A 17,894-nucleotide genomic window follows, 5' to 3' on the forward strand; every position below is an offset into this window, starting at 1 on the left:
ACAATGAGGTATTTGCCAATAAGTTCAAAGATACGCTTGACTCACCACTATCTCATAAAAGCTCAATTTATATAGTATTTCTGCTTGGGGCAGTCGCACCTTATTTGAGTTATAGCCCATCATACTCACACCTTTCCAGATTCTTCTATATACAAACTCAGATATCGCTCGTCTGATTTAGGAGAAGGTCATATCTGAATCCTGATAGAAATCCTTGCTAACAGCCACTGGGAAATCTTTGAGAGCAACTAGATGCTGTAAATCAGGTTTCTTAACAGGAGCCCAATGCCACGTTGATCTATGATCTCCTAGTTAGCTGTGACTCTAAGCTCGAGCTGAGATTCGTGTTCTACGGAAATGATACCCAGCTGACTGTGCACCAAATTGAAGGTGGACCAATCACGACCAAATGAGCGAACCCATATTTTGAAGGGCTCCATAATTTCTTGACTCTGATAATGAGCAAGACAATCTATTTTCGAGCCAGGTTTCCGTAGATAATTCTCAAGAACAGTACTTACATGTCTAGGCTCACATCCAGACCCACTCTAAGCCACTTCTATCTTGCTATGCGAGGGAAATTAAATGGACCTGGGAGAAAATACTCCGTAGGGCGAATATGTACTCCGTACGTGCTTTTGCCTAAGGGTGAGCCTCATTCAGGGGAAGCCTCATTTAAGGTGTCACGTGTAGTATACGAGTCGGTGCCTAGCTGCCAAGGCTTTGGCTTACTCCGTTTGAAAGAGATTTGATTCCTGAGTTACACATGAATTTATAACGTTGCAGAAGTTTGCATTTTTCGATAGAGAATTTATTCTCAGAACGTGATTCCCTGTCAGCGCCCCATATTGCGTGGAAACGCACATACCGACATTGCGAGAGAAGTAATTCCATCACCAGTCCCAATATGGCCACTCCTTCAGTGAAGGCAAAGGATGAGGAAGCCAAACCAGCAACCCTCGGAAGCTATGCGGTACGCTTTGATATCTGAATAGATCTGAATTTGCCTCGAGAGACTCACACTTTCTCTAGAGGATTCTATCGTATGGTACCACTCATGGGGGTATCTATATCATGATACTAGGACTGATTTGTGCCATGGGTTCGGGAGTTGTATGTTCAAAGCGAATTTTCGAAGTGTGCTCGAAATCAACTAATGAAAAACACAGGCCCTTCCGTTGATGAACATTGTATTTGGCCAGCTGGTGGGAACATTCAACGAGTACTTTGTGCCGGGGTCGGGTATTACAGAGCAATCATTCAAGTCCGCTGTCAACAAAGACAGGTAAGTATCAGACTCTATTACCCATGACAGTGAAGAATTTACAGTCTCCTTTTAGCTTGTATATTGTGTATCTATTTATCGGAAAGTTCTGTCTGACATATACGTCTATGGTGACTTAGATTTTCTGCCTACTTAGTCTCGTTGTTACTAACACGAGGTAGATTTGTTTTCGATTGATTAGCCTTCGCGCCTCGGGGGCCTTACGACTGGAGTACACCCAGGCCCTCTTTTCACTTCCTGTGAGCAAGCTGGACGAGATGTCAGTCGGAACAGTCACACATGCGATAACGGCGCTATCAAATACGATCCAGCAAAGTGTTTCCGATCGACTCGCCATTTTGTTTCAGTCGCTCGCCTTGCTGATTTCGTCTTATGCAATCGCATTTCGTTATTCGTGGGCACTGACGCTTGTTGTTAGCGCAGCCATTTTATTTGTGATCCTTGGCTTTAGCCTGACAGTGCCGTTTTTAGTAAAGACGCAGCAAAGTGTGGATCAAGCGGATGAGAAGCATGCAGCCCTCGCCGCAGAAGTATTTGGCTCTGTTCGGACAGTGTTCGCCCTGGGTGCTGAGCAATCACTTTTCAAAAAGTATACACGGTGGGTCGAGGAATCACGAAAACGTGGCTTAGGTATGTCCTTGGTCAGTGGGATCCACCTTGGAATGCTCTTCTTTGCCATGTATGTCAGCTTCTCTCTAGCCTTCTGGTTTGGGTTGAAGCTGTATCGTGAAGGCCACATTGCTAATATTAACACCGTGATTACGTATGATCATCCATCTTTTGCATACCTGTGATATCGTGTTCTGACATTCGGTCAGGGTATTTTTCTCGGTGCTTCTCGTCGTCACTATCTTGGGAGGTATTGCGGGCCCATTGATGGCTATCACGAAGGCTATAGGCGCATCAGGTGCCTTTTTCGGCGTTATCGATTCAAAGCAGGATAAGGAAGTTGGGATTCAAGATCCCGAGCTATCCCATGCTGATATCGTGTTTGAAAACGTGGTATTTTCCTATCCCACACGAAAGGAAATGACAGTGCTCAAGGGATTCAACGCACGATTCGAGCGGAACAAAACCACGGCTTTGGTTGGATCTTCCGGTTCGGGGAAAAGCACTATTGTCGCATTGATTGAGCGATGGTATCAGATTCAATCCGAAGAAGAAGAAGAGTCTACGCCGGGCCAAATCCGTGTAGGACCTCATAACATCAATGACCTGGATGTGAAATGGTGGCGATCTCAGATTGGACTTGTTCAGCAAGAGCCGTTCTTGTTCAATGATTCAATATACAATAACGTTGCTTTCGGTCTGATCGGATCGCAGTGGGAGAATGAAACCGACTCCGTGAAAATGGAGCTCATCACGGAAGCTTGCAAGCAAGCCTTTGCAGATGAATTTATCGACCGCCTTCCCATGGTATTGTTGCGCCTTGTCCACTGCAGTCGTGTTAGTTCCATTTTATTGATTATTTGATTTAGGGTTATTCGACTACTGTCGGGGAAGGTGGAATCACGTTGAGTGGCGGACAGCGCCAAAGAATTGCCATCGCGCGAAGCATCGTCAACCAACCTCAAATTCTCATTCTTGATGAAGCGACTAGCTCGATCGATGTCCAAGGAGAAAAGATTGTGCAGGCAGCTCTCGATCGTGTGTCCAAAGATCGCACTACAATTATGATCGCTCATCGCTTGTCCACCGTCCGCCGCGCGGACAAGATCATCGTCATGAAAGACGGCAAAGATATCGAAGAAGGTTCCCACGAAGAGCTGATACTCAAAGAAGGGGCATACCATAGTTTGGTTCATGCCCAGCAGCTGGAGCCATTGACAGATATGGTGGGGGCCGACGTGCCGGTCTCCATTTCTTCGCAGAAAGAGGAAGTCAGGCCTGAAGATTACTCGAACAAAGAAGGAATGGATCAAGGTTTCCAGGATGGCCCCGAATCTATGAAAGAATTTGGCTTTCTCCACAGCTTTGGGGTGCTCTTCTCTGAAAATCGTAGCCATTGGGTCCTATATGCACTGACGCTGATCGGGGCTATAGGGGCAGGTTGTGAGAGCGCACCATACTCCCCCAGTATCTTCTGGATACAAGCTTACAGGATTCACTAGCCGGTTTTTCCCTACAAAGTTGGCTTTTCGCCAAACTGGTTCAGGTTTTTCAGTTCACCGGTCAAAAACTTGTGGACGCTGCGAATTTCTGGGCATTGATGTTTTTCGTCCTCGCTCTTGCCATGGCGACCTTCTATTTCATTCTAGGACTTTCTTCAAATTCAATCTCGATGGTAAGTCTGCATATATTCACAGACTCTAGACAAGGCTAAATGTTCAGTTCGTCGTGTCCACTTCTCGAATGGATTATTTCCACAGCCTCTTGTCCAAACCGGTGTCTTACTATGACCGCAAGGAGAATTCCTCGGGTAGTCTGGTTTCCAGACTCTCCACTGACACAAAACAGTTGCAGGAGATGTTTGGTCCAACTGGTGTCTTCCCTCTCATCTCGATTTTCAACATCCTGGGGTGTGTTTCAATCTCCTTCGCCTTTGGATGGAAGCTGGCGGCTGTCACCTTTTTTGCCGCCATGCCATTCATATTTCTTTCTGCCTTCATGCGTATTCGATATGAGATCAAATTCGAGTCCCTTAATGCCGAAGTTTATGCCGATAGCTCCAAGTTCGCAACGGAGGCGGTTCGGGCATTCAGAACAGTCACTGCCCTGACCATGGAGGATACGATCTTGGAAAGATATTCAAAGCTGCTGAAAGATCAACGTCAAAAGGCCACCCGAAAGGCGTGGTACGCAACATTGATATTTGCGTTTTCGGACAGTATTGAGCTATGTGCTATGGCGCTCGCCTTCTGGTACGGCGGCCAGCTTCTCGCGTCCCACGAGTATGACCCAGTTGTGTTTTTTGTCGTCTATATTGCTATCATTCAAGGCGGCCAGTCTGCTGGGCAGTTCTTCAGTTTTGGTCCGAACATTGCCCAGGCTAAAGCTTCTGCAAGTCGCATATTAGCTGCACGGCTACCTACCCCGGAACAGATTCGGCATGTTCCGATGGGGCCGCTCTCTTCTTTGGATGACACACCCAGTTCCTCCATCGAAGTGAAAAATGTCTCTTTCAAATATCCCTCTCGCGAGGTACCAACTTTTGTCAATCTGGATCTCTCCATTGACAGTGGTCAATTTGTAGCATTTGTCGGACCTTCAGGCTGTGGAAAATCCACGCTTGTCTCGTTACTTGAGCGGTTTTATGACTGCAGTCAGGGGAGCATATCATTTGGTGGCCGAGACATCCGTTCCATTGAGATTTCATCTTACAGAAGCGCCTTGTCGCTTGTTTCCCAAGAGCCAAAACTCTTCGAAGGCACCATCCGTGAAAATCTCCTTCTCGGTCTGGAAGCCCCCGAAGATTCGACCACCGAGGACCAAATGATTCAAGCATGCAAGGATGCCGAGATATATGACTTCATAGTATCTTTGCCAGATGGCTTCCTGACAGAACTTGGCGTCAATGCCCAGACCTCGATGAGTGGTGGGCAAAAACAGCGTATCTGTATTGCACGAGCACTGATACGAAAGCCGCGACTTCTCCTTCTTGATGAGGCTACATCCAGTTTGGACTCTCATTCGGAAAGTCTTGTACAAAGTGCCATGGAGCGATTAGCCAGCAAGCGAGAGATGACTATTGTTGCGGTTGCGCACAGACTAGCAACTATTCAGAAAGCCGATGCGATCTTCGTCTTTGGGGAAGGTGCGCCGGGCCAGGGATCGAGAATTCTTGAGTCCGGAACACATCTCGAATTGTTACGCAGAAAGGGGGCTTATTGGGTGATGGTATGTTTCCCCCTTGAGCCGCGTCTACTGCCCATCACTAACGTGACTAAAGTGTCAAGCACAAGCTCTCGACCAGTGAGAGGTGAATATTCCAAGCAATACTCTTTTTATTCATTTCTCCTATCCTATACTTCTCTGTATCTATAAGACTAGCGCAGAATACACACAATCTGCCTCCAATGTAAATTTTATATGCGGACTGTAACTGGACAGTCTAGTTTATATCGAGATCTGTAGGGTGAGATAAGGTAGGGAATTGATAATGGCTTGAATTGAGTTAGTGAGTGGGAGCGTGGGAAAGAGAGACTGGAGGGGGGATCAGCTAGGGCACAAAGGTCATTTCCATCCCGGTCAGTAACACAGGACCACCAAGATATATCTTTGTCGCCATGTGCAGACACCAAGAGAATTGAATTGGAAGCGTTTCAGGTGACTTGCGGTCTAGTATAAGTAGTATTTTCAATAAGGACAAAATGACTTCAGAGATGTGATAATAAAGTAATGAAGACCATGAATGTATACTAAACAGAAGTATTATTATTGCTCAGTGTTCGCGTTTCATCTAGTTCCCTGCTATTGTTAGAAATGTATAGTTATATTTCTTTATCATGCTAAATCAAGCACATACGACCATAGGGTGTGGAAAACAGGGCTTCCCGTCCGCTCAGCCGTACTTAAGCCACACGCCGGTGAGTTAGTAGTTGGGTGGGTGACCACCAGCGAATCCTCACTGTTGTATGTTTCTTTTGTCTTTTTTTGGGGGTTTGCAGATCTCACTCATCGCTAGCCTTTCATTCTTTTACATTTTACAAAGCGGAGCCAAAAACATCTTTAAACATAGAGCGCAGCGCACAAGCCAGGCCAAGAGCCTGGGGACCAAAACAAGGTGAATGCAGGAAAAGAGGAAATCAGAATTCTTGGTTAGCACTCCAGAGCTCGTTCTTTGTCTGTCGTCCTTTGTCCTCGATGCTTTTTTGGGCTCCCTGGCCCCTCTGCCAGGCTCGACTCAAAAGATCTCTTTGACTTCCCACCTTTATCCGAAACCCAATGAAAGCTACCGCAATGGAGAAGTTATTAATATGATGGTCGAGCTTCGCCCTCGAATCTTTTATCACCATGCTATAGTGCTCTAGGATCTTTGCATTCTTCAGTCTGGGTTGTGAATCGAAATAATTATCAGACCACAATGCCCACCACTCGTCTCCAAAAGAAGGAAAAGGGCGAGGGGCTTCTACATGGTCTTGTTGAACAAAAGCGTGTTCGAAAATCGAGATCTGCTGGGTCCAGTGCTGCGTCCAAGCCAGCTCGATCTGGGGGCACGAAGAAGGTACTATGGCACACTCCTCTTTTTTTAACAGAGCTACTTGAATAAAATGAGCTAGAAATATTTTGAAATGCTAATATTGCTGGCCTCCATTAGGGAGAAGGCAAACAGCAGGAGCCTGATTCGCCTCATGTTGCTCTTGCAAATTCACTCCTCCAGCGTGGTGCTGGTTTTCAATTCACCGAACCGCCTGAGCAAGTCAGACCCAGCAGGATAATATGGGGACCGCGTGAGGTTCCTATCACACAACAATCCCAGCTGCCCGACGGATGGAGTGTAGATGAGCCGGATCTCAACGAAGCGTAAGATCAAGAGCACCTCCCTCTCTGGATTCCTTCTTCTTCACTAACAGTTTCGTGAAGTGATGTGGATGGCCAAATTGAGAGATGCAAAGAACGCATCAAAGAGGGAATCATGCCTGATTTTTTTAAGAACAGGATGACAACGTTTACAGCCATCAAGCAAGAAAAGATGTAAGGAAATACTACACTCTATGCTGTATCTTTGTTTTGTTACATATTCTAACGTCAATTATTTTGCCCTCGTTTAGGGATATGATCAGCTCCGAGCCTCAGGGCCTTGGCTGGGAAGTTGTTCAACGCCTCGATTCCTTGAAAAAGCTGGAGCGGAGCCTCGGAGACGGAGACGACAATGAGGATGATCTTTCTAACGTCAAAGCTATCATGACTGCTTACCGCTCTAGGAAGCTGACCTGGGATAGGGATTCAGTCACTTATTGGTCAAATGGGAAACTGATTGCCGGACCCCAAAAGTTGAATATGCAGGAACTTTATGCTCTTAGCGCAAAGCATGGCCCAAAGGGATTTTGGGTAGAAGGAGTAAGTAAGAAAAAAAAATCAAGACGGGGACATCAACCTAGCGCTACACCAACAATATCCACAACTAAATCAAAGAGGCATACGCACAGTGCTGACTCAAATTTTTAGATCGATGATTGCAGCCCGGGCCCTCTATATCTGTTTTTCTCCATGAATTCGTGCTATAATGGACTCGCGATGCATACGGTAATATCTCCCATGAAGCAAACCTAAGGCCCCAAGTGCTGACATGATTGCGAAAATTCAATAGGTTTATATATCACTTCGAAACCCAACAACCCAAGCAACAAACACAATGGCAACAACCATGACTTTTGATTTTCTCGAGGATACTGGCTCTTCGACAATGCGAATATTCTCCGACGATAGATTCCAGATTGAAACTTTATCTGGCGCACCTCTGCCCGCGGTTGGGCAAGCAATCAAACAAACCGCCGCTGGGCAGATAGTGGTTCAGAATGTGATACTTCAAGCGAATATCATGTTTAATGGTCAGCCCCTAGTTCCCTACTGGGTTGATATTCAAGCTTCTGTAACTCCAGGACGCAAAGGAACCTCAGGAGATCGGCTTTCTGGTGTGTGGATCCAACATTTGTTGTTCGTTTTGTCAATGCCGGATAACACTCAAAGGAAGCACATTGGCACTGATATCGGCGAGATGATACTCAATCTGCCTATTCCAGATTACAGAAACGCGCGTCCACCACGATTTGTATAACCCATTTGTTTACAAAGCTGTCTCACTATAAAATCCCATTATAGTGCCGAGGCGATGAATCCCGCAATTGGCCATGAGCAGTTGTGGCCCTGTTTTGAAGAATTTTTTTTCCATCTGTCTTCGTCTTGCTCTTGTTTTGAAATTGGTTATACTCATGTTATTTGCTTCTTTCTATTTTTTGTCTGGTTATATTGATATTTTATTAAGCTATACCGGGACAGAATTACTTTATCGCTGGTGATTACTCCTATCTCCCATTCCGCACCCATCCCGTCCCTAGCAGTGACTAGTCTATGATATATAGGTATTACTACTACCACAAGCTGGACATCTGACGATAGCAGTAAGACTAGGGAGAAAGACAAAGCAAGAAGCAATAGGATAATATGACCCTATCTATACTACTGCCAAACATGGTCCCATGTCCTACTGTTTGATACGGTGGATCTATATCAGGTGTGACGTTTTTGAAAAGTGATTATTTTGTATTCAAATATAAAGTGTATTACATATTTTTTTATTATGCTGTTCCAAGCACATACGACCATAGGGTGTGGAAAACAGGGCTTCCCGTCCGCTCAGCCGTACTTAAGCCACACGCCGGTGAGTTAGTAGTTGGGTGGGTGACCACCAGCGAATCCTCACTGTTGTATGTTTTTGTCCTTTTTTGACCTAACTTGAATCAGGTCAGATTTACTTTAAGCGATCTAGAGTGATATAGAGGGAGCGGGATGAGCCTTAGGGGTCAGTGCTCCAGGGTATTTTCCACTTTCCAGACTACTCGGTGATGCTCACCAATATTACTATAACGACATTAATAGAATTTATACCAAAGAATTCTACTATGAATGCTACGGTCAATAATCTTGTGCGAAATAGTCCATCGTGTGTGAGTGCGGTTATTGCGTAGCCGTTATTTGGTACGATTGGTATGGGTTGGCCGTTCACGGCAGCTTGTTTTTCTGTTTGCTTAGTGGCATTCCGTTAATCATTCTGCAAACTAAGCGAGATGAATAGATTCAAAAGATGAAGGCTCCGCTGGGGAATAAGTAGGAGGGTTTCCTGGCAGTTTATGAAATATGAAGGGGTAGGAAAGCTGATATCCATCATTACCTGGGCGACGGATATTGTAATTATCTTGGTGTTAGCAATAAGCCCGACGTTAAATGTAGGGAGGCACAGGTACACTATGTTGCAAAATAAGAAGAATCAATGGGATTGCGGCTTAGTACATGTTGTGCTACAGCAGTAACGTGCCATGATCTTATCCAACCAATTATAGGAAAAAGGCGTCGACTGCAAATCTAGTAAGACGTTCCTCTACAAGAGGTCCAGACAGTCTGTTATACTTACTCTAATTATTACAAACTCCCATCATATATGTGTATAGCAAAACACAAACGGAAACAATGCATGCATCCCAAGCGAGCTAAATATAAGGTTTTGAGGGTTTCGGCGGGACCGAAACTACCTTCTTATCCTCGAAATGAGCCAATATAAAGTGAAAAGAAATAGTGACCACACTACACGACGACACATAGCATTTCAATGAATGTGCAATAGAGCTAAATGAGTGTATTCACTATTCATTCACCATTCCAGTTCTCAGACTCGCCAACGCATCATCCATCAGCTTCCTCATTCGCTCATCTTGGCATTTAGTCCTAGCATCCTTGAGCGCATCCTCCCATATTCCCCATCGCTCCTGCGTATAGCCCGTCCAGTCTTTGCCTTTATACCTCTTTCCTGGCCCTGTGCCACATTCCTCAGGATACGAGCAACTGTGGACGACATTCGCCCACAGTCGCTCCGCAGCGTAGATGAACCAGTAACAAGCGGACTCCATCGCCGCCGTATCTACTAGCAAATCGTTCTCAAATGCCATCGTCATACACCAGATAGCCCGTAGTGATCTGTCCAGGGGATTGAACGGCACTTCTTTCTTGGGAGGTGTACGGTCAATATACGCCGTCTGAGTGAGCTGCGCGAGAAAAGCGTTGAGTTTCACCCAGCGCTCTCGTTCCTCAGAATTCAGGGTAGGATCACATGGGACTATATGGTTAGCGTCCTGACTGTTTGACTTGGAGGATAGAGTCACCTTTATACTCGCCACCAAACTCGTGCCAGGTCTCGAGCTCCGTGTAGCCAAACGACGGCATGTCAGTCCACAGGGTATCGCCCTGGACTGTCAGGGGCTCGTTCGTAGAAGGATCAACGGCAACTTGCTTGTGGAGATAACATATAAACTCGACCAGCTTGGTATGTTTGGATTGCTCTAGGCGTTGAGTGAGCTCCATTACTGCAAGAGAGACGTTGTAGTCTGCGAGACCGACCCTCATTTGTTCGCTTGGACCATGAACGGATAAGGCAGTCATGGTCATGTTGATAATCTCTTGGGCTGCATCTTGCGGTGTGACTTCTTCTTTGACTACTTTGTCGAGGAGTTTAAACTCCGCGGAGTTTTCGATTTGTTGGAGGAAGTCCTCTTTCCCCATAGTGAGGGTGGTAATCAAAGAAAGTCGGGAAATGAAAGTAAGATGGAGAGGAAAAGAAGAGACTTTGACAAATGAAAGAAGGCAACTGGGATCTGCAGAAGCGGTTACGGCGGAAGTGGGCTGTGTTGATAGCTCGTTTTGGGGGCAAAGTATTATTGCTTAGAATTGCTTATTCCCAGGTAGGTAGGCCCCCAGTATTAGTCACCGCATTGGCCCCTAGACTTGGCATCACAGTCTTGGCACTCCATTCTTAGCCCTAAGTGTCTAAGGTATCAAGCATTCTTCCAAGGCTGATATGTCTACTCCGTACGGAGTCCTCTGTAGGGGGCCAAATCATGCATGCAGCTCAGCCTTACACATTGATTCTCACTCAGCCTGGCGATTATGAGACGTTCTACGGAGTATGTGCTCCGAGTTTTGATTGAACTCCTACCGAGTCAAGGTTAGCAGCTTTGATGCTTTTACAGCTTCATCACCCATATCTGCATATACCCTGCATCCATGTCGCATATTGAAAATTGTATCTGTCGGATGCCATAGGCATCCAGGCATATAGATCAAACATGTTTGATATGCCATCATGTTTGGCAGTATAAATAGGATCTCAGTATCCTATTCATACTTGCTTTCTCTTCTTCTCTCTCTCTCAGTCTTGCTTCTAGATAGAGAATATCATCATCTTCTCTGTCATCAGTATCTTACATGTGAGGGATTTATCATCTGTATCCACAGGGGTATGAAGCCCATAAATATGGACTTCTTGCCAGGCATTGAGAGCTCAGACAGTTAACAATTTATCTGGTGCTTCGAGGATCAGGATCATCTCTGCAAGAGCCCTTTATCCCATCCACGATTGGTATACTGCAAATCTCAACAAATATCACTGGATCCCTCATCATTACCAGAATCAACGCAATCTAGTCCGGCTGACAAGCCTCTTTCTTCTTCTAAGCCATCAAGTACCCAGCCAAATTTGGTAACAAGAACAACAACCAAAAGGTGTTCAGCAATATCCCTGATGACAGAGAAGATGATGATATTCTCTATCTAGAAGCAAGACTGAGAGAGAGAGAGAGAGAGAGAGAGAGAGAGAGAGAGAGAGAAAGATGAAGAAAGCAAGTATAGATAGGGTACTGAGATCCTATTTATACTGCCAAATAGAATGGCATATCAAACATGTTTGATCTATATGCCTAGATACCTATGGCATCCGACAATTTTTTCAATACTAGGGGTTGATCATATGATATAAATTTGATTAGTAATGATATAGGCATACCAAGCATTTATCACTTCTAGTATATTTTATTTAGATGCTAAGAAATGGATAGAGGGATTCGTATCATATAATCGGGGTAGTACTGTAGTAGTAAAATAGCTGTATTTTACTCCGACATTTAATGGGGGCCTTATGGGTCCCCCTGAATGGGCTATAGGTTGGGATTTGGGCCGGGACGGGACCCATTTATGGGTTTTGCAGAGGCCTACCCCGCAGCAATCATTATATATTTATTTCCTATATACAGGTTCGGATGGGCTTTGGTTTATGGGCTTTGATTTATGGGCTTATGGGGTATAGGAATGGGCTGATTCCACTCTATACAATCAGCATCTATTTGCATACTCGGGAGAGATCCCACTCGGCGTTTGGGTTCGGATTCTTGCTTCAGTTGGATGAAGCGCCTGCATAGTCATACGCAGCTAGTTAGACTGCAATAGGTTAATTAAACTTTGATTGATTGATTGATTGCTTGCTTGATTGCTTGATTGATTGCTTGATTGATTGCTTGATTGCTTGATTGATTGATTGATTGATTGATTGTTTGTTTGTTTGTGATTGATCGATCTATATCAGACATGGATGCCTATGGTATCCAACAAGTTTCCTTACACGTACCTTCCGCCAGCTGGATAGTCATCGATTCAAACCTCCCACCTATGTTTGAATTGCCCAAACGTGCCAGTCAAACCTCCTCTTTATCCGGTTCGGGTAACCGAGCATTGCAAGGCTGACCCCTCGTCCACTTCATCTCCTTGCCAATGTGTCGGATGCCATAGGCATCCAGGCCTATAGATCAAACATGTTTGATATGCCATCATGTTTGGCAGTATAAATAGGATCTCAGTATCCTATTCGTACTTGCTTTCCTCTTCTTCCTCTCTCTCTCAGACTTGCTTTCTTCTTCTTCCTCTCTCTCTCAGTCTTGCTTCTAGATAGAGAATATCATCATCTTCTCTATCATCACAATGGCACCTTCACGTGACCAAAAGGCTGAGTTCAGGGAACGATGCAAGTCTGACAGCAAACTGTGCAAACAGATCCTCCAAAGTTACAAACTCAACGAAAAGCACTATCACCTAGATGGATGGTGCGAAATTCTCTTACTGGCCACTTCAAAGGCCAATGGCTACATACAGGTTTCGTCCCATGGCTTCAACAAGTTTGCTGTCCTTCATGAACTTGTCGTTTGGGCCAACGGCCAGGAGGTCAAGACAGGGCAGGATGCATCACATCTTTGCCATGAGCCAAGGTGTAGCAATGTCGACCATATCGTTCCTGAACCAAAATCTGTCCACCAGTCGCGGAAGAATTGCCTCGTCTGGATACCATGTCATCACTGCACAAAGAAAATCTTTATTTGCCAGCACACACCGGCGTGCATCCGGTTTTGTGCCGGGTTCAAAGATCAACAACAATTTCTAAAGGAAGGTGTCTGTGGAAGATTTGAACCACCTAGGTAATACATTGTGTGTCTATGCAGGCACCCAGCGGCTAGGCTTGATGATGATGAATTTATTTACCCGATGTAGCTCGCTATGCGATGCGGGAATAGCGTCCCAGAGCCTGCTCCCGACGACGAATGGTGGTCAATCAATCAATCAATCAAAGTTCAATTAACCTGTTCAATCAATTAATCAATCGATCAAAGTTCAATTAACCTGTTGCAGTCTAACTAGTTGCGTATGACTATGCAGGCGCTTCATCCAACTGAAGCAAGAACTCGAGTCCAAACGCCGAGCGGGATCTCTCCCGAGTATACAGACAGATAGATACTAATAGTAAAGAGTGGAATCGGCCCATTCCTGTACCCCGTAGTCCCATACATCAAAGCCCATGAATCCAAACCCATTCATAAGAAATAAACACATAATGATTGCTGTGGGGTGCACCCCCTACCTTCCATCTCTCTCTCTCTCTCTCTCTCTCTCTCTCTCTCTCTCTCTCTATTCTCCCTGCCTCAGTTTCAATTGATGGTGATGTTTTCGTGGCCAGTTGATTGGCGGCATTTTTGTCGACTCTGGCCGAGTTCTCGTTTGACAGCTTCGCTTTCGTCATTAGCTAATACCCATCGTCTTCCACACCTAGTCCCATTGCCGCGAGGCCTGTCGGTTCGTCGTCGTTCTCCTCGATCCCAACGTGTTGGAACTGCTGGAGGAGACCTGTTAATCTGCGGGAGTTCCCCATTATTGTGGGTGAAAAGTACACTGGCGGTAAGCTTCTCAAATAGCAAAGACACTGACACAGGCTGATGACTGTAGGCGTACCGGGCAAATACCGTGTGGTCACAGACTACAAGGATGACCAAGGCGACTTCCGTGGTGTGATGCAGCATACCGGTGCAACCACTGGCGGCGCTTATACGGCCTGCACGCGCGTCACAAGCCCCAAGCCTGAGACCGGTAAAGACAAAGGGGACAAGAAGGGTAACAACAAGGAACGCAGCGTCCAGGCGACTGAGGCTGAGATCGCCGAGGAATACACCAGCCACAGTGTCAACGATCTGGCCACCCGCGCAAAAAAGAAGAAGATTGGTAGCGCTACCTGTGAAGGCACCACGCTCTCTAAGAACGATGTCGCCAATGCTTTCAAGGAGTGCAAAAAGGGGGGGTGACCGTCGCGTCGGCGGCTATCCGCACAAATTCGGTAACAAGAGCGCTGGAGCCCAGGTTTTTGAGGGCGTCACCAAAGACTTGCGCGAGTATCCTATCCTTAAAGGTGGAACTTGGACTGGTAGGTCATCAAGGCTATGGTTGTTGGACCGGGACTGACCATTGGAATAGGCGGCCCACCCGGCAAATACCGTCTTGTCGCCGACTACAAGAATAACTTTGTTGGAGTCATGGTTGACAAACCTGGTGCTGCTTTCACCCGTTGCACTGTCAATGCTGATTAGACTTGTTTTGGTATCTGATTAGGGAAGGAACATGTTAGGGGCTAGATTGGCTTTTCTCCTTCCATTCTCTCACAGGGGTTCTTTCACTACTTCGTACTAATTTGGAATCAAATCTACTACGCCTTCTATACAAGTGACTTGGCGAGTGTATTCTCTAACAACCGATTGGCTAAAAACGATAAAATAGAGTAAGCGCCACCCGCTAGCTCTAAATTAGTTTCCCAGGTTTTTCCGGAACAGCGCGTCTGTTCCATTGAGCAGTATAGACAATTTGAACACGAGGTGCGGCATTTTAAATCGATCGTTTGTACTCCGTAGTGAATTATCACTTATGATTTTATCTAGGTTGACTTTATTAAACCTGCTTATCGTATTCCACTGCTATCTCTATTCTTACTTATTCTCAGTAGGTCACCGATATTGATATTGTTAGGTCTAGTATATTCGCTTTTTGACAAAACGTGGAATGAAGGCAATGCACGTTACTTTATCAGCACAGTTTAAGCACGAACAGGAGTAACCTTAGCGACCTCCTTCAGGTCCCTACTGCTGAGTCCAACCCGAAGAGTAAATTCACCCTCAGGAATGAGCCACTTCTGAGAAACAATATCCCAATAACTCAAATCCCTGCGCATCAACTCAAATCCAACAAGACGAGACTCGCCAGGACCCAAATGTACCTTCTCAAACCCGCGCAGCTGCTTAGGCGGCGTTCCGTCGGGTGTACTATCCGGGAATGTGACATACAGCTGGGGAACAGCTGCACCCTCGGTGTCACCAGAGTTGCTCACCGAGACGGTGACATTGAAGATAGTTTCCCAAAGAGCTGGGTTTCCACCGGGCTGGACGGGCTGGTCTTTGGGAATAGAGGAGATGGAGTCAGCCACGTGCTTAGCAGTGAGATTCGAGAGACTGAAGGTTGTGTATGAGAGACCGAAACCAAATTCATATTGCACGGAGATGTTCTGAGCATCAAAATAGCGGTAGTCAATCTCGAGCTTCTCATCGAACCAAGACTGCCAGTCGTCCGGGCCCTTGGTGGACACTTCGGTGGTGGGTGGGGCGTTGTAATCGGTAGTGTTCTTAGCAATTGTGTAAGGAAGATGGCCGGAAGGATTAATGTCACCATAAAGTACGTCCACGATGGAGTTACCGGCTTCCTGGCCAGGGTAATGTGCGGCGAGAATAGCAGTGACGTTGGGGTGGTTAGCGAAGGGGAGAATGTTGATTCCGGAGGAATGAGTAATCACGACTGTATTGTTGCATGACCTGGCGACGGAAGCGACAACTTCGTTGCCGTTGTAGTCGAATTTCAGGTTCTCGCGATCGGCTCCTTCTTCAGCCCAGGTCTTGAGGAAGACAAGACACACATCGGGAACTGTAGGGACCCAAAGGTCAGTGACGCTACTGGTCGCAATCTGGGTGTTGTTCAAAAAGTATTGTACGAGAGTCTTGTCCTTCTGAGCACGGGTCTTGATGGCCTCGAGTGGGGAGACGAGATAGGTAAATCGGCCGGTACCCGAGCCGCCACCGGACGCGAGGTTGCCAAATTCAAAGGTTGCTTGATTGACAGCACCCATAGTGTTCTCGCCTGCATCGTTGCCAAAGATGGCGATGTTTTTAGGAGCCTTCAATGGAAGGGCCTGCTTCTCATTCTTCAACAAGACAGTAGCCTCGGCTGCAAGCTTGCGGATCAGCTTAGCGTGGTTTCCGCGGACATCACGGCTTCGCTCCCCAGTGAGGTTAAACTCCCGGAGCCAAGTTGACCGAGGCGAGAACGTATTCAGATCAGCGGATGAAGGATCGATTTTAGGGTAGTTCTTATCCTGACCTAGCCAGTAGTAAGGAGTCATGATACGGACGATCATGTCATCGACACGAGATTCATCCACAGTCCCATTATTGACAGCATACGTCACGTTCTTGCCGAAGAAAGAGCCAGCTTCGGGGACCTGGCCATAGGGCCCAAGACCACCGGGCATATTCATGTCGAGACCGCCCTCGATCGATGCGACACCAGAGTGAGTGCCACCCCAGTCGGACATGACGTATCCCTGGAAACCAAGCTCTTCCTTCAACAGGCCGTTTAGCGCCTTGGAATTCTCACAAGCATAAGAACCATTCAGACGTTGGTATGAGCACATGAAGCTGGCAGCTTGAGCGCGAACAGCATTGGCAAAAGGCCAAAGATACAACTCGTGCATAGTGCGGTCATCAATGTTGGAGGAAAGTGCTTCTTGGATAACATCCGTGACAGTTCCATTGGTGTCGTAACTAGGGTTACGCTGAGTTTCTTGCTCATTTCCAATAAAGTGCTTAGCAGTAGCCTGCACGCCAGCGTCTTGATGGCCGCGGATGGTCTCCTCCATAGCAACGCCGGTCAGATAAGGATCCGCAGCAAAGCCTTCCCAGTTTCGGCCTGCGTAGGCAGAGCGGCCGAGTGGACCGGCAACAGGGCTGAGTGCAATGTGAGCGCCTTTGGCTTTGAATTCTTTTCCCATAGCATATCCTCGTTCATAGAGGAGAGATCTGTCCCATGTTGATGCTACGGTGACACCGGCAGCAAAGACGCTAACATAGTCAGCGACTCGAATTGACAGGGGACCATCTTGCAAGCAAAGGCCTGGGAAGTCGAGTCGCGGAATTGCGACGATATTTCCCACACACGGCCCCGGCTGGCCGGTAACCATGTCGGCTTTCTCGTCTACGGTCAGCTTCGCCACGAATTCTTGGGCTCTAGCGTGGGCCTTTTTCCAATCACCTGATCCGGTGGCATTTGCTGTAGTGGGGATTAGCAAGAGACTTATGAAATTGATAAAATTTGACAAACACATACGCGAGGGAAATACAGCAGGCGAGTGTCCATAAGGGCCCAGGATAGTTGTGTTCTTGGGCTGTACATAATTAAAAGCATCTTCGCTTCGACCAGCCCCATCAAAAGATTGACCATTAGCCAATATGGCGGCCAAAAGACCTGAAACCACAAGCTGAGTGACAGGTGCCATTTCTCGTGACTTTGTTAGAATGGCGGAAGGTTGGATGGTATCTGGAAGTATCTTGCGATCACCCCAGACCACTCCTTCTTATAGACCGCAACCCGAAACGGGGAACCCATCATCGGCATCAGAGCAGATGCAGCGAGATTTGGGGAAGAGCCGGAGTTTTGCCGAGAAAGGGCTCGAGGTGACATTTTAGGTTCGTGGGGGTGGGGACCCCACGTT

At 46.6% G+C, this 17,894-nt stretch overlaps 6 protein-coding genes across 6 annotated transcripts; 3 read left to right on the top strand and 3 right to left on the bottom strand.

Moving 5' to 3' along the window:
• Positions 1–907: 907 nt before the first annotated feature.
• Positions 908–5,201, top strand: N7500_009453 (ABC transporter ATP-binding protein; the record flags this gene model as incomplete). The annotated part of the gene is made up of 9 exons (XM_056680592.1): positions 908–973; positions 1,033–1,113; positions 1,170–1,285; positions 1,467–2,048; positions 2,104–2,701; positions 2,764–3,337; positions 3,397–3,569; positions 3,617–5,122; positions 5,175–5,201. 9 exons carry the CDS (start codon positions 908–910, stop codon positions 5,199–5,201), a joined length of 3,723 nt encoding a protein of 1,240 aa, XP_056527974.1.
• A 1,107-nt stretch (positions 5,202–6,308) lies between these two features.
• N7500_009454 (uncharacterized protein) lies at positions 6,309–8,003 on the top strand (the record flags this gene model as incomplete). The annotated part of the gene is made up of 6 exons (XM_056680593.1): positions 6,309–6,449; positions 6,543–6,748; positions 6,809–6,919; positions 6,997–7,285; positions 7,394–7,471; positions 7,536–8,003. 6 exons carry the CDS (start codon positions 6,309–6,311, stop codon positions 8,001–8,003), a joined length of 1,293 nt encoding a protein of 430 aa, XP_056527975.1.
• A 1,582-nt stretch (positions 8,004–9,585) lies between these two features.
• Positions 9,586–10,618, bottom strand: N7500_009455 (DUF3632 domain-containing protein; the record flags this gene model as incomplete). The annotated part of the gene is made up of 2 exons (XM_056680594.1): positions 9,586–10,055; positions 10,102–10,618. Coding segments are annotated over 2 exons (987 nt in total), but the record flags the coding sequence as incomplete, so codon positions are not given.
• Positions 10,619–13,743: 3,125 nt separating this feature from the next.
• N7500_009456 (uncharacterized protein) lies at positions 13,744–13,964 on the bottom strand (the record flags this gene model as incomplete). The annotated part of the gene is made up of 2 exons (XM_056680595.1): positions 13,744–13,825; positions 13,846–13,964. 2 exons carry the CDS (start codon positions 13,962–13,964, stop codon positions 13,744–13,746), a joined length of 201 nt encoding a protein of 66 aa, XP_056527977.1.
• Positions 13,965–14,028: 64 nt separating this feature from the next.
• Positions 14,029–14,673, top strand: N7500_009457 (putative extracellular guanyl-specific ribonuclease; the record flags this gene model as incomplete). The annotated part of the gene is given in 3 exon segments (XM_056680596.1): positions 14,029–14,372; positions 14,383–14,510; positions 14,561–14,673. 3 exon segments carry the CDS (start codon positions 14,029–14,031, stop codon positions 14,671–14,673), a joined length of 585 nt encoding a protein of 194 aa, XP_056527978.1.
• Positions 14,674–15,173: 500 nt separating this feature from the next.
• N7500_009458 (beta-glucosidase) lies at positions 15,174–17,678 on the bottom strand (the record flags this gene model as incomplete). The annotated part of the gene is made up of 2 exons (XM_056680597.1): positions 15,174–17,452; positions 17,510–17,678. 2 exons carry the CDS (start codon positions 17,676–17,678, stop codon positions 15,174–15,176), a joined length of 2,448 nt encoding a protein of 815 aa, XP_056527979.1.
• Between the last annotated feature and the right edge of the window lie 216 nt (positions 17,679–17,894).

Source organism: Penicillium coprophilum, assembly GCF_028826855.1.
Source record: "Penicillium coprophilum strain IBT 35676 chromosome Unknown utg000006l_segment0_segment0, whole genome shotgun sequence".
Classification (NCBI taxonomy): Eukaryota; Fungi; Ascomycota; class Eurotiomycetes; order Eurotiales; family Aspergillaceae; genus Penicillium; species Penicillium coprophilum.